Source organism: Apis laboriosa, unplaced genomic scaffold (assembly GCF_014066325.1).
Source record: "Apis laboriosa isolate Shangri-la unplaced genomic scaffold, ASM1406632v1 scaffold645_cov152, whole genome shotgun sequence".
Lineage (NCBI taxonomy): Eukaryota > Metazoa > Arthropoda > Insecta > Hymenoptera > Apidae > Apis > Apis laboriosa.
In genome coordinates, this window is record NW_025223999.1 from 26,444 (window position 1) to 41,297 (window position 14,854).

A 14,854-nucleotide genomic window follows, 5' to 3' on the forward strand; every position below is an offset into this window, starting at 1 on the left:
TTATTCAAACATTTGAACGAACCTACGTCTTATACCCTGACGGCAAACAGCGGTCGACTCCACACGCTCGGCATCTCTATAATTCGAAACATCAAGAAAAAAAGGTGTGTGTAACACATTAACGATAGATTACATTCATCAGGCCGTATCTAAGGCACGAAACGTCCGCCTGCGTGCGATTGCATCGATGTATAATTCAATACATAAATAAAGAAAGAGGAAGAAAGAAAGTAATTAAGAGAAGAAAAAAGAAGGAAAGTAGAGAACAGTAACGGAAATAGAAACGAGAGTAAAAAAATTAATAGAAGTTTGCGTATTTTCATTCCACCAGCGATATTTCATTCTTTTCTCTTTCGTTTATTTTTTTTATCTCTTTCTTCTATTTTAATTAAAAAGCATATTGACGACGACTTGGTCATCTCTTGGTTCGTACAGGGGACGTTTGAGCATTCCATTAAACAGCTCGTTTCAAATAACAAGTGAATTTTCAGCGTACACCATCCTATATGTATATATATATACACGCATGCACGTTCTCATATAGATTGGCGCAGGAAACATACATAGAGACAGAAGGAGGAATATCGATTGTATATATATATAAATATATATATATATATATATTTTTTTTTAAAGAGAGCGATGCATACAGCTGTAAACAGGCAGTTATCCAAGAAGTGAGCAGGTTACACCTAGAAAGATCTAAAAAGAGGCTATAGAAGGGGGATATATACAGGCCAGGCAGGTAGAGACAATCGTCATGCTGTGTTTAAATGTATTTGACACGCGATCGAGTTTGACTATTTGCAATTCGATTATCTACGTCATTTCTAAATAGCTATTCTGTCTTTTTATCGAGCTCTCAAATAGATTTTTTTCTATTTCTTTTTTTCATCTTTCTTTATGTTTATTTTATTGGAAAAGAATTAAATCGATAGAATGCTGTTTGAAATATCGCGCCATAATTGATGCATTTTAGTATGTAAAATATTCGAATATCGAATTTGACTGCAAGATATAGTGTAATTCTTTGTATGTCTGTTTATTAATCTAGAACTAATATATTTATATTGGTTAGTATTGTTTAATAAAATGATATTCGATTTTAATTTCGTAGCAAGACAGCTACGCTATACTCATTGAAACCTAAATTTATTATTACCACTCGTGCATTATAGATATGTGCAATTTCGTTAAGAAACAATATAACAATCCTAAACGTATAGATTTCACTAATGATCGATATATGCATAGTGTACTAAAATTATATTAATTCCTGTGCACAAGATTCTATGCTCTCTATTTGATATAAAGCCAAAACTACGTATATATTGACTAGAAGAAAACGTAGTATGTATTTGAGGTATATCTATGACGTTGAGGGAGCGAAAGTGTCACATTTTTAAATTTAATTAATTCTTCTTGTTCGATAATCTTAATTTTATTATTAATTTAAAAAAAATCTCTTCCATTCCAAATTTCTATAACTCTCTTCTAATAATCATTCTATTATTTCTCTTATCAATAATTTTTTTTAAGCATGACATCGCGTTAAATAAATAAAAAATATTCAACTTGTTATAACTAATAAATAATTTACGATGCATACAAAATTTCACAATTTTAAATAAATACGAAAAATATTTAAATCCAATATTATTTTCCAAAATTTCAATTTCACGGTTTACATTTTGTTCGTAACATTTGTAAAGCGGAAGAAACAAGCAAGGAGGAAAAGAAAGAAATTTCACGCGTAAAAAGAAATCGTTTCACATGAGCCATCGTCGAAAGGGAAACATTCCGCGTCAGCTTTTCGCTTTCAACCCCCATCGCCGTATTCATTTTTCACTATCAACCCGGTCGATCGATCCGAAATTCAGTTCGGTTCCCCCTATAGATGCTAATGATCGAGCAAAACGACGCATGATCGTGACCCTTAATAACGAGCTCGATGAGGTCGAGAGAAAAAGATGTCAACACGTGAAAGGGATATTGCCGATATCTAGGGTGATAGGTTGTCTTGGATATCTGGTAGGTCGTGGTAAGGGGGTGGTGAACAGTCGTGTGAGGTCGGAAATGTGAATATTTCGCAACCTTGCCCATACGGGGGTGCGAAGCTTCCGTTTCTGGGTTACCACCGCGTGGCCCTGTTGTCCATCCGAGTCCAAGGCGCTCCCAAGGGATGCAGATGACAGGCCCGTACCCCTACGCGATGACCGAGAGCACTCAACCCCTCCTGAATTCACCCTGCGATACTGCTTGTTAGTGCACGTGTCAAGTAGGGAACAGAACAGTAGAATATTACACTTTTGTTTGTTTCTTTGTTTTTTTTTTCTTTATTTATAATCATTAGCATTACAGCGCCGCCATACGGGGAGGGATTCATAGGCTGACTAGATATAGAATCGATGCTGCTATCCTTTGGGATACCTGTTTCTGAGAAATAATTATTTCATCATTAAGGGGTATGTCTCGTAGTTGCGTTGATATAAACTCTGGAAAGATTATGGGTTAAAGGTTATAACGAAATTCTAATTATTGCAGATTTATGTAGATACGAGTAGAGAGGATCTTCGAGGTTACCTCTCGTTGGTCGATGCTGCTGGAATATGTTAATTCAGAAATATGGACGTATTTAGAGAAATAAGGAACGTTGAAATATAGATCGTGGATAATCATGGCTCCATTACGGGTTGAATATAAATACAGTATATATCTGTTAGAGTTAATATCCAAAGTTTATCGTAATAACTTAAGGATAATTTTATGGAAAATTTATTGCATAGAAAAAGATTTTATTTGTTGTATTGTGGTTTCGTAATTTTTCACGAAGTTTTATTATTATTATTCTTTTTAAAAATGTTCATGATGTCAGGAACAGGCTCGTTATTCGAAAACGGTGAAAAGCAATCTTGAAGTTGAATTGATCTTTTTGACCTAATATGTTACAGTTTTATTAATTTCGATATTTAAACGAAATATGAGGAAGAAAGAAAAAAAGAAAGAAAAAGAAGCATCGAAAATATATTAACTTTTTATTTTTTTAACATAAGGAACAACAAATATATAAATAACTTATATACTTAAATAAAATTGAATACGAAGTAAATATTATCGTTAAAAAAAAAAAACAATTTGAAATATTAAAAATATAGAATATAAATTTATGGGAAAATATGATAAAGATATCTCGCAAACAATGATTAATTTATAGAAAGAATTATTAAAACAATTGTTAAAAATAATAAATTGTTCATTGATAAATATTCAAAAAATTACGATATATAAAAAGAAAAAAAAATTGATTGCCTCCTGTGAGGATTGAACTCACGACCCCTGGTTTACGAGACCAGTGCTCTACCACTGAGCTAAAGAGGCGCTCTTGGTATCCTTAATGCTTAAATTGATGGTAATATTAAAATTTGATATTTTTGTTATAAAATTGATGTGTACATACATGTAATTTATTATTTTCACTATCTCGAATAATATATATTTTATAGAAATATAATATATCATAAATATATGTTAAAAAATGTAATTTATTACTTTCGTTATTTCTTCGTATTTTCAAGGGTCGTGAGTCATACAAAATGTCAAATATTATAGAAAATATTCATTAAAATATAGTCACTAGATATTAATAAAAATATTAATAAACGATGATTATAATAAATAGTAACGAATAAATTTCTAAATGATCAATTAGTTGTATTGCCTAGAATTTAAAATATAGTTTGATTATGAATATATTCTTAGGATATAGATGCAATTTAAGATTAAAAAACTGTAACAATACAATGTACATATATATATATATATATACATATATATATCTTCTCGAAGAAGTCACTGTCTGGATATAACTATAATAGAAACAACTGTCACAATATTATTAAAGATGGCATTTGCAGAAAAGATTATTAATTAATATTTTGAACGAAACTTACTTGGTTTCATCGAGGAAGACAGCTTCGAGTACACGTGCCGCGTAGTGCAAATTTCGTTGAAGTAATTCTGCTGATATTTCGCCATGTTGAAGCTGTCTCAGTAAACATCTCAATCTGGAACAAATATTTCATATTTGTTTTATTACAAAAGTTAAAAATTATGATTAATAATATTAAAAAAATATATTATATTTTTATCGTATTTCTATAAATGATATGATCATTAAAAAAATATTAATTTTAATTTTATTAGAGATTTCCAAAGATATGATTTCATTTAAAATCAATAATTATCAAATGATCATGCAGAATGTGTTATTTCAAAATGGATATAGAAGAATATTAATACAAAGAAAAATATAATTTTTCTGAATGCCATACCTGAGAGCAGCTTTGTCGCAAGCGTCAGGGGTGTCAACGGCAGGAAGCGAATCTGTCGTTAAATCGACATTATCAAGGATCTCATCGAGATCCACGGATTGACTTGACGAAAGAGTGTCAGGACTATGCGGGGGCGGAGAACTTTCGAAACTTCCGCCAATGCTCTTATTCTTGCCAGAACTCCGGCGTACTATCGTTAATGTACCTTGTTCTGAAACACGAGAAACTCGAATGTATTAAACAGTATTCCGTTTAATCCAGAATTTATAATATATAATAATATACAAAATTTTATGCCTCATTAATGAATCATTAATTAAATTATCTAAATTTCGAAGAACTAGATTCAACACATTATTTATATCTAACGTTAGAATGGCATAATATAAAATTATAATTAAATTTCCGTTTTATGATTTAGAGATTACTATAAAATTTACAAAAAATTTGATAAAATTTTGTATAATATATAGATTGAAATTTTGTATACTCATCATGAATATAAATGACCTGGAAATGTACATTATTTAATCACTTTAATGTATATGCATAATTCTATAAGGCGTGTAATTGCACGAGGGTCGTAATAATGTACAACAATTGCGTTATCAAGTCACTTACTCGATAGCTGGCCATTTCGACCTGGCGAGGAAGGATTGTGCAATCGAGACGATGTTGTACCAGTGCAGCTCGTAGTTGCATTAACGTTCGGAGATGCACCGGGTGAGGACACTGCAATATCGTCTCTTGTGGCTCTTCGATCCGGCGGAGATGCAACTGCAATTCAATAAACATGTAAATTATTATTAATGTAATAATTAATATTATTACATATATGATTCTTCAAATTATTATTATCCACAACTTTTAACAATATATTTATTTCATTTTAATTTTATTTAATAATATTGCATATCGATTACATTTGTATAAATAATTCAAAGAAAACGAAAATAGCATTATTATACGTATTATTTTATAGGATAATAATAAATGATAATAAAACATAATTTGCAAATAAAAATAGGGAATCTATAATTTAAAAATAAGGAATTACGAATTACGATTATAATAATGTTTATCTCGTGTTATTTTTAATTTCATTATTTTTAAAGATTTTTAAAGATCAAAATGGAATATTTAATAATAAGAGAAAAAAAGATTTAAAAACGGATATATTTAGAAAACTTAATAATTTAAAAATCAAACAATGCTATTTGTACCTTTTGAAACAACTAGCAGAATAGATAAAAATAACAAAAATAATTTCATATACAAGATATTGTAAAAGTTTCGAAAGAATTATGAGATTATTTTTAATAATAGTAAGTGAATAATGATTAATTAGATTTAAGCATAATTCCAAGGATTTCTTGAATAAAGAAAGGTCATGATAATCACTCTAATTGATTGACCAAACGACCAATGTGAAAACAACAGGTCGTATAGTGGAAGGTTGGTGAAAGAGGTATCGATTCGTGCTAGATGTCTATGGATTACAAATTAGGCCTGCAGTTCAATCAATTGTGCTCAAATTACAATGCTATCGCATTGCATTTGATACTAGTTATTAGGAAGTTATAGGTAAATTTCTAACTAGCAATGGTTGAAATATATGTATTATGAAATTAATTACACAATTCTTGAAAATTTAATATATATTTATATTTGTGAGAAACAAACATTCTCAATTTTTTTGAGAATAATTTTTTATACATTTATTATATTCATTTTTCTATGTATTTCCTGAGAAATTCTTTAGAAAAATATTCTCATTATATTTTCAGAATTTCATTACGTGATATATATCTGAAGATTGATAAGGTTACCGATATTAAAATTATCTTAAAAATCTAACATATTGTTATCATGCAAATACGATTTTTTTTTTCATATTCGTGATATATTTGCAAGTTTTTCACGAATAATAGATATAATTTTTTAACTTGAACTATACAATAAGATAAAAGAAAAAACTTTTTATCCATTGTAATCAATTAATAATTTCATTAGTTTTAAAACTAGGAAAAAATTGTCATGCCACAAAATGAGATCACGCTATTACTTTCCGCAATTAGTAAATGAAATTTAAACACTATTTATAAAACGTATAGCAAATTAATAGTTGAAGTTTTTGATATTCAAATGTAGCTTACATGGATTAAATATCTAATTAGTCTAAGTGTTATTTTTTGTATCAAACAGTCCATTTCGTTTTAAATTAATTATAATTATCCTCGTGAACTCATTTTGTTTCAAATTAGTTTTTTTTATCTTCACTAATCATTTAATAAAATTTGTAAAGATACCTAAAACTTTTAAAAGGAATTAAAAAATCTAAAAGAAACTAGAAATAGGTGCACTGTTGCCTGAAAATATTTTAAGTTATGTTCTTTTAAACAAAAAAGAAAGAAAAAAGAAAAGTTGAAACAAATATTATATTTTATAATATGATTTTGTTATTATTATTATATTTGTTTTGTAACTTGATTTTATTAGAATATATTACAGACTTTGTTTGTCTTATTTAAAATATTTTATTATATATATATATATATATATATATTTAAAATATTTATTTTTATATTTTGATAAAAATTAAGTATTAATATAATTTTACATGTTAGAGTTAAAAATATTTCGTTTGAGAGTTCTTTTAAATAGTAATCCCTTTTGAAACGACCTTTAAACTTAAACTAACACCAAAAATCGATAATCTTTAATATGGAATCCTTTCACACTACAAAATTAAAAAAAATGCAGTCACTGATAAGAAATATTTTTAAGAGATTTCTAAATAGACTTGATTTATATTTTATAAAAATATCGATTCAGTCCCTTAAGGATCGAATTGTTTCATTTCATAACATAAATTTAACATATAATCTTATTTTAAAAAATTAATATTATTATTTAATATTATTATTAAATAGAAAACAATATAAGCTTATAATAAAAAGATTTTTAGATTAAAAAATAAATAATTATTACATAGATACATATTGAACATAATGAAAATAAATTAAATATGAATATGAAGTGGATTAAATGATTGTTTTAAATAAATCTATGACATTGAATTTAATAAGTGCATAAATAAGAAGAGATAATATAAAAGTTCATTAATTTTAAATGAAAAATTTTTTATTAATTAATATTAATTAATTAAAGTTTCGATTATATAACCAAATCTCAAAATTAAATATACAAAATCTTTAATTTATATTTAATTTTGATATTCTTTCCTAGAATTTAAATTTATTTAACTTTGCTTATATTTTTTCAAATTAATTACATATTTCTATTATACAGATTAAGATAATAAATATGTAAATAATATTGAAAGAAAAAACTTAGAAAATTTCAATTTATATTCATTGAAATTTAATATAAGGATCATATACATTACATACATACGAATAAAATGGCTTCCAAACATTCTGTCTACTGAATGTTGACTCTTGAGACGGCCACTTCACCTCCACTTTAAAACTAACCTTCTGCACTCTTCTGGAGACGTTTTTTGCACATAAAAGTACTTCTCTGCATCTTCTACCTAAACCTCTATGAAATTGAAATTGCGAATTGATATTTACTTTCTTTATCTACCAATGCAATTTCAATTAAAATTTTAAATTTTTGTTACAGCAAATCTCCTATTATAACATTTCTTCTACCTTCTTTCAATTTTAATTATGAACATGTCCAAAATCAGAATACTGTCAATATGTATATTTCAATATTGCCAATTTTTTTTAATATAAAATTTTATCAAACTTACAAATATTAAATATAAAATTATTCAAATTATACATTTTTCAGTATTAAACACATTATTCGGTACTGTCAATAATGAATTACAGATGAAACAAACGCCTTTGAAATAGAACATATATTTCAAAGGAAAATTGAAATTTCAAGGATACTATTTTAAAGAGATTTTGTTGAAAGCTTCGATTTTAAAAAGTTCCTGGATATTATATAAAAGGAAAGTAATTATAATGAATTTTATTTGGATCGATGGCGCGCATAGAATGAGCTGGTAATGACACGCGCATCGAAAACATTTTGCTCCTTGTATTATGCTAAACAAACCACAAGGCCATTTTCGCCATGTAGCGTTAATTAAACTGATATTACTATTTAACAGACAATTTAAATGAAAATGTGTTTCTGCCTATATGTATCTTATTAATGAATAAAGAAAATCTGATTACATCTGAAAATGTATCAAATAATCAAATAAGCAAATTTTACACAAATATAAGGTGATTGAATTTTCGTTTCATTATTTGTTTGAAACTAGAATTAGAAAATTCTAAAAAATTTGATTAATTACTATGATTAAAAATTAATTTTAATTCAATCTTCATACCTTCTTTTATTCAATTTCTTTATTCCCTAATAATAAATCATTATTCGAACGTGATCATTTATATCTTTCAAAACAAATTAGCAAACATCTATCGGATATATTCAATCCATAAACGCAATTCATTATTTGTTAGAAAATCCATGAATAACTGAATTTCGAGATATCAATCACACGAAATAAAAAATTTTCATTAAACATCAAGTTTTAAGAAGATATACGAAAATTTCAATCTTCAATCCCAAAGCTTTATCTGTTGATTTAATAGAGAGCCGAATTTATATCCTAAGAAAACGTTAAATATTTTTTAAAAACTTTTAAGAATCGTTCTAATATTTTACAGATATACAATTTTTATTGTTCGACAGAGAAAGATTTATAGAATTTTTTCGTTTGAGAGAAAAATAACAAATTAATTATTTCGTAATAATACATAAACGATGTGCTTTTCACATTTTTAATTCGTATATTTAATATTGTAGCTCGTATTTATTATTTTCATATTTATGATTGAAATATGACAAATACAAGATATGTAAAAGTAAATGAAAGTAAATGTGAATTATTTTAACTTTATTTAGTTGTTATTGCGACAAAGCAAATAAATGTGAAATAAAAGTGATGTGTTTTATTTGTGATAAAAAATATTCCGTCAAACGTGAGAAAATTAATTTAATAAAAATATTTTTCTTCTATCATTAATAATAAAAATAAAAAATGAAATTAAAATAACTACGCGGTTTTTAATCAATTATATCATTCAAAACAATATAATTACAAGATGCATTTAACATCGGTTAGGAGGAACATCATAAGCGCATTGTGGAAAGAATCAAATTCATTTGCATATTTGAATTGAATATCTACGTATAATACTTTCGATAACAAGATTTTCACAGAAAGTTCAGTTTATTTGTTTTCAAAAGCAGAAACATAATGACGACGCAATTTTCGAAGCGAAGTTATAATTAAATTTATTTCGATTCCGTGTGAATTTCGTGCTTCATTCAACATTGGATGCAAGTCAGTGGTCGTTCAATATTTTGCTGCTTCGAATAAAACTGATTCTAAAACTCAATCAATATAAATTTTAATGAATGTATGGCAATATAAAAGTTCAACACAGAACGACCATGAAAGAACTTGAAATCAAAATTGCTTGTTCGTGACTTTGCATCATTGAAATATTTTGTTAAAATTTGTTAAACTGAATTTTTTTAAATTAAATTTGGATATATTTTCTTCTATTTGAATTATTCTCCGTAAATTTGAATTAAATCATGATGAGTGAACGATCATTGATCCCCTGTTTTACGATCTTATTATCGAATACAAGGCTCGATAGAAAATATTGAATATTACCTATAGTTTATATCATATTGAATAGAGTACGATCGACTAAACGAAGTTCCGAAAATTCAAACGAGACCAGGGTACCGTCAAGATGATTGGCTTTTTATCGAATGGCTGTTCACGGAACCATGACTATCGAAAGTTTCATTTTTACCCGTTACCCATCAACGCGTGCGACGAATGTGAAGGGGTTGAATATAAATGTAATAGAATTCTCATGCATCATTCCATCGAATTTACCTCGCTTTTCTTACGACTCAAAGGATAATTCAACCCCGTGTCATGAAGATAAACTATTCAATGCAAATGATGTTTGTTTCTACTCTGCGAATGGAAAAGTGAAATAATCCTGCGATGCAGTGTTCTCGTATGTATGTAAATGAATTAATTTATAATGTTAATAGAGAATTAATTCAGCGAAATTAAATTTTATGAGGATATTTTATATCATACAAAAGTGTAAATTCAATTATAAACCGGAATAATTACAAATGTTATAAAAACTATATATATATATATATATTTAATTTTTAAAATTAGCAATTTTTTTTATTAGATTGGAAGAATTAGAGAAATATATTATAAAAGATATGAAAGATAATTTTTGATTGAAATAAGTGTAATTATTAAGACTAAGGAATACTTAATAAATAAATAACATAATAAAGATAAGAAAAATCAATATAAGAAGATGATTAGAATAAATGATACAAAGCAAGTTAAAATAATAATCCATAAAAAACCATATTGTTATCAAAACAAGATATATGAATATAACGCATATAATGTTTAACTTAAAAAGAAATTATGGAAGTTAATAAAACAATTATTGATCATATTTTAGTACGAATATTAATTTATGAACTTAAGTAATAATAGATAATTTACAGATATGTTATACTTTATTATTCCTTGTCCACACAGACTACGTTATAGACTACGTTAATTAATAATAGTTGTTCTATATAACTTTCAACTTCATTAATGTAGTTTATTCATGTGGAAACTAATTTTGGAAAATTTTAATACAAAGCTGATTAAAACATATTAGAACAACCAGACAAAATAACTAAATAACTGTATTAATATGGATTCATTTTATGGATGTATAATACATTAATATAAAAAATCGAAATAAAACTTTAAATAAAATAAATTGATTTATCATTATCTGTTTTATATTTTTTAAAATTTGATTAAAGATAAAATTACAAAAAGTTAACTATAAAGTTAATTATATATAAATATTAAGATTTGAATATTCTTGAAGATTGAATTGGAAAAATTCTCAAATGAATTGCTCATTGAAATGCTTTTTCCATTAAGCACAGTAAACAAAAAACAGGAAATAATGTTTTCTACACGTTCAAAAATAAGCTTTTGATTGAAAAAGCATGAGAAACGCATGTACAGCTTACATCTGAAATTGAATTTATTCAATTATATTCAACCATTGGCTGGAATGTTGCGATCAAAGTGTAAATTTGATTAACGATCGTGTAACGTTCATATGATTTATCCATCTTAATGTCGTTATACGCATTGATATTACGGCAAAAGGGATTACGATTGATCCTCATAATAATAATGATAATCATGATGATAATCATTTCACGTATTCTGAAGTTAAATAACAATCATTTTACCAATATCGGATAATGTTCCTATCAATTATTAATTTGGATGCATGAATTATAATATCTGACAATGAACGAATAAATAAATTTATTCGTTAATAAAATGATAATGTGATAAACAATAAATGTGGAATAATTTATTTTATTCTTTCTGGTTCTCTTAACTTGTAAAAAATTTTGGAAAAAATTGAAATGAGAAATCAAATAATATCGATAATGATTTTTCTTCGAAAAATATTTTAATAATAGAAGATTTAAAAATAAAAATTTCAGTAATGTCAAATGATACAATTTAATTAATTTATATAATTATATTGAAATATAGAATAAGAGAATCAAATCCATTACATAAGAATCTAGAATCATTATCAATTTTCTAGAGAGAATTCTAATTATCTAAATATTGTGTTTATCGATTGTGCTGTGATCGAATAACCAAGATTCATCCTAGTAAACCCTAAACTGGAAATTCGTAAACCGTAACATTCCTTCGACCGGAAAAATCGAGGATTGCAGCTCGCTTATGATGGCCACTTATAGTCCACCCTCTCAAATTCCGTATCGTTCGAGCTTGCGATCCATTGGTTCACCAACTATCTTTTGGGCAAAATATCGCTGGCTTAGATCGTATCGATGGATATAAACCCGTGGCACAGCCCGATAACCAAGATTGAAAACGCCTTTTCCTCTTGCTGACAATATTCGATATGCTGATGGAATGTTCTTGGAGTTTTAAAGTATCACGATATATCTACCGGATACCAAACATTATTTAACTCGAATTGTACGACAGATTTTTTTATTACATTCCAAAAGAATGCAGAAATTGAATGATAATTACAAAATTTTTTAAATTTGTGATTAAAAATAATTATATTTTTATCGCAATTTTTGAAAAATTAGAAATATTTTAAATATTTACATTTTTCAGTGTCTTTCTGTAATTTCTCTCTTTGTTTATTTTGCAATTTATTTTGCAAGATAATTACACAGAGTATTAATAAATAATCGTGTAATAAACTAATATAATAATCGTGATCATATATTTATTTTTTAAATTAATATTGAATTATAGAGGAGCATCAAAGAGCTCTCATTTCTATATGTACAATAAAAATAAAGAAATGATTTCGTTGTTCTTTCCTAAAACAAATGTACACCTTGGTTTGCTCTATTTTCATTTCACTGTTTTCTTTCACATATTCTTGCTTATATTTATTCTTTCGTGTGTAAGATTTTAGCGTTATATAAAGCTAAACTTCAACTATGAAAATGCAAAATTATTTACTGCAGAGTCAAAAGAGTAATTACCTATCAATCTAAGGAGATGACACCTACTTCACACTTTGTTAACAAAATATTTGCTTTGTACAACACTATGGTGCAAAGAAACCTCTCAAAATAACCGATAATAGTTCAGTAATTATGAGATCGTAGAATTTACTTTGATCTATCAGCAAAACTTTATATTCCATTGAAAGTTTATTAATATAACTGTGAATTTAATCAGCTGTATTATATCATAAATATGAAACTTATATAACGATGTGCAGCATGTTATGGAATTCATGATTTGAGAGAAATTTATTCCTCCTAGTGGAAAATACTTCTCATAGTAGTAGGATGCAAATCTTAGGATCTGAATTCGGAGATATTAAATTAATAATCTTGAAACTTAAATAATCGAGTTTAATCAAATTTCACATCAAGATGTCAGTCAAATGAGTTGGTACTTCGAAACTTAAATTAAATTGTATTTCTGATGATTGAATTTGACACGAAATTAGAAGATTCATGATCTACTGAATTACAATCTGTCGAAATTGTTGCAATCTAGTTTTAGTATCTTGTGGTCGTAGAGTTCAATGTCGTATAATCTCGATGTAATTTGGGGCAAGATCTACGTCTCCAATAGTGGAGGTCGAGGTTTTACGCCTCTAGATTTATTTGGGACGGGTTTCTGAACTTCGATATTTTGTGAGATGTTTAAGTTATGAATTCAGAGATCGTAAGATCCATCGATTAATTATAATGAGTCTCATTATAAAAACCGAACTTTCGCGATTTTGTGTGTAATAAAAGTACTCATATTCTTCTTGAATTCTTGGTTCAATGCAAATTTTAAGATTTTCAAATTATAAATTTTAAAATCTCAGTAAAAATTATAGTAAAAAAAACTCTATAATAGATTGACGATTTAAAAATCGAGGATTGATATTCAGATTTCTATAGACATTGAAATAGTGATTCTACAATCTCAAATTGTCTGAGGCATTGTCAAATCATTGTGGCGTATCAACTGTGGTGTATCTTACTGCTTTAGGTAATGCGAGAATGCTCCTTTACCGCTAAACAAACCGAACATTGTCCCGCAATTTCGGTGTCTGAGGATCGAAGATTCAAGCAGTGATGTCGAAAATTAATTATTTTTTATCATTATTATTTCGTAAACTAATTCGTAAATCTTAGGATTTGCATAAAATCGGCAGAAATTTGCAAACTTTTGAAATCTATTAGTTTTCTAAACTTTGCAGAATTTCTAAAATTTAATAAAATCGCTCAGAAACTCTTTGATTCTTTGAAATGTATATATCTTTATCTCTGTCACTCTAAAATATAATCAATTAGCATTAATTCAAAAATTATAATATTGAATTACGTGTATCGATCGTACAGAATTATTTAATTTTAAAATGTATTTTATTTTTATCTTCATTGAGAAGAAAATTTAAATTTATTGCAAAACATAGAATAAAAATTAAAATCAAACATTCTGAAATTTAATTCGATATATCAATCAATGTCAGTAAAGATTAAAGATGATACACATATTGACTTATGTTACACAATACATATGTAACATCACGTAACAATCTTTCTATTAATAATTTTTTTCTTCAAAAATCGATCTATTACTTCTATAGAGGATTTTTACTCGAAGTTTGCTCATTGTTCATTTTATATATGAGCAATAATTGAACATTGAGCAAAAATATCTTTCGGCTTAAGAGGATCTTGAGGTAATGTCTGGTTCGAATAGTTCTAAGTCTGCATTTGATTAAATAGCTAAGATAAATAAACTATAACATGATAGATGCTACTTTTCACTAATACAAAGAATCGATATATATGTAGGTCAACGATTATGATTTGTTTCTTTA

At 26.8% G+C, this 14,854-nt stretch overlaps 2 protein-coding genes and 1 non-coding gene across 11 annotated transcripts in view; 1 reads left to right on the forward strand and 2 right to left on the reverse strand.

Moving 5' to 3' along the window:
• The window catches only part of LOC122718472 (alpha-glucosidase), a 47,421-nt gene that overhangs the window by 18,395 nt on the left and 14,172 nt on the right, over positions 1-14,854 (forward strand). Inside the window, exon 1 of one of the 2 annotated variants that reach the window (XM_043943542.1) lies at positions 2,663-2,708. The exons of the other annotated variant lie outside the window; for it this stretch is intronic. Within the exon in view, the coding sequence (XP_043799477.1) occupies positions 2,678-2,708 (31 nt within the window). The 5' untranslated portion in view covers positions 2,663-2,677. Of the gene's footprint in view, positions 1-2,662; positions 2,709-14,854 lie in introns of those variants that run through there. 2 annotated transcript variants of the gene reach the window in all.
• Positions 1-14,854, reverse strand: part of LOC122718470 (calcium/calmodulin-dependent 3',5'-cyclic nucleotide phosphodiesterase 1-like) — a 179,833-nt gene that overhangs the window by 7,472 nt on the left and 157,507 nt on the right. For 5 of the 8 annotated variants that reach the window (XM_043943539.1, XM_043943538.1, XM_043943534.1 and 2 more), the window contains 5 exons: positions 4,953-5,108; positions 4,332-4,542; positions 3,951-4,064; positions 2,095-2,247; positions 23-76 (listed from right to left, as the gene is read on the reverse strand). In XM_043943539.1, coding sequence (XP_043799474.1) covers positions 23-76; positions 2,095-2,247; positions 3,951-4,064; positions 4,332-4,542; positions 4,953-5,108 — 688 coding nt within the window. The remainder of the gene's footprint in view (positions 1-22; positions 77-2,094; positions 2,248-3,950; positions 4,065-4,331; positions 4,543-4,952; positions 5,109-14,854) is intronic. The other 3 variants (XM_043943536.1, XM_043943533.1, XM_043943540.1) reach the window with 3 other exon arrangements.
• Positions 3,307-3,378, reverse strand: Trnat-cgu. The gene has a single exon. It is a non-coding gene; the product is annotated as a tRNA-Thr (tRNA).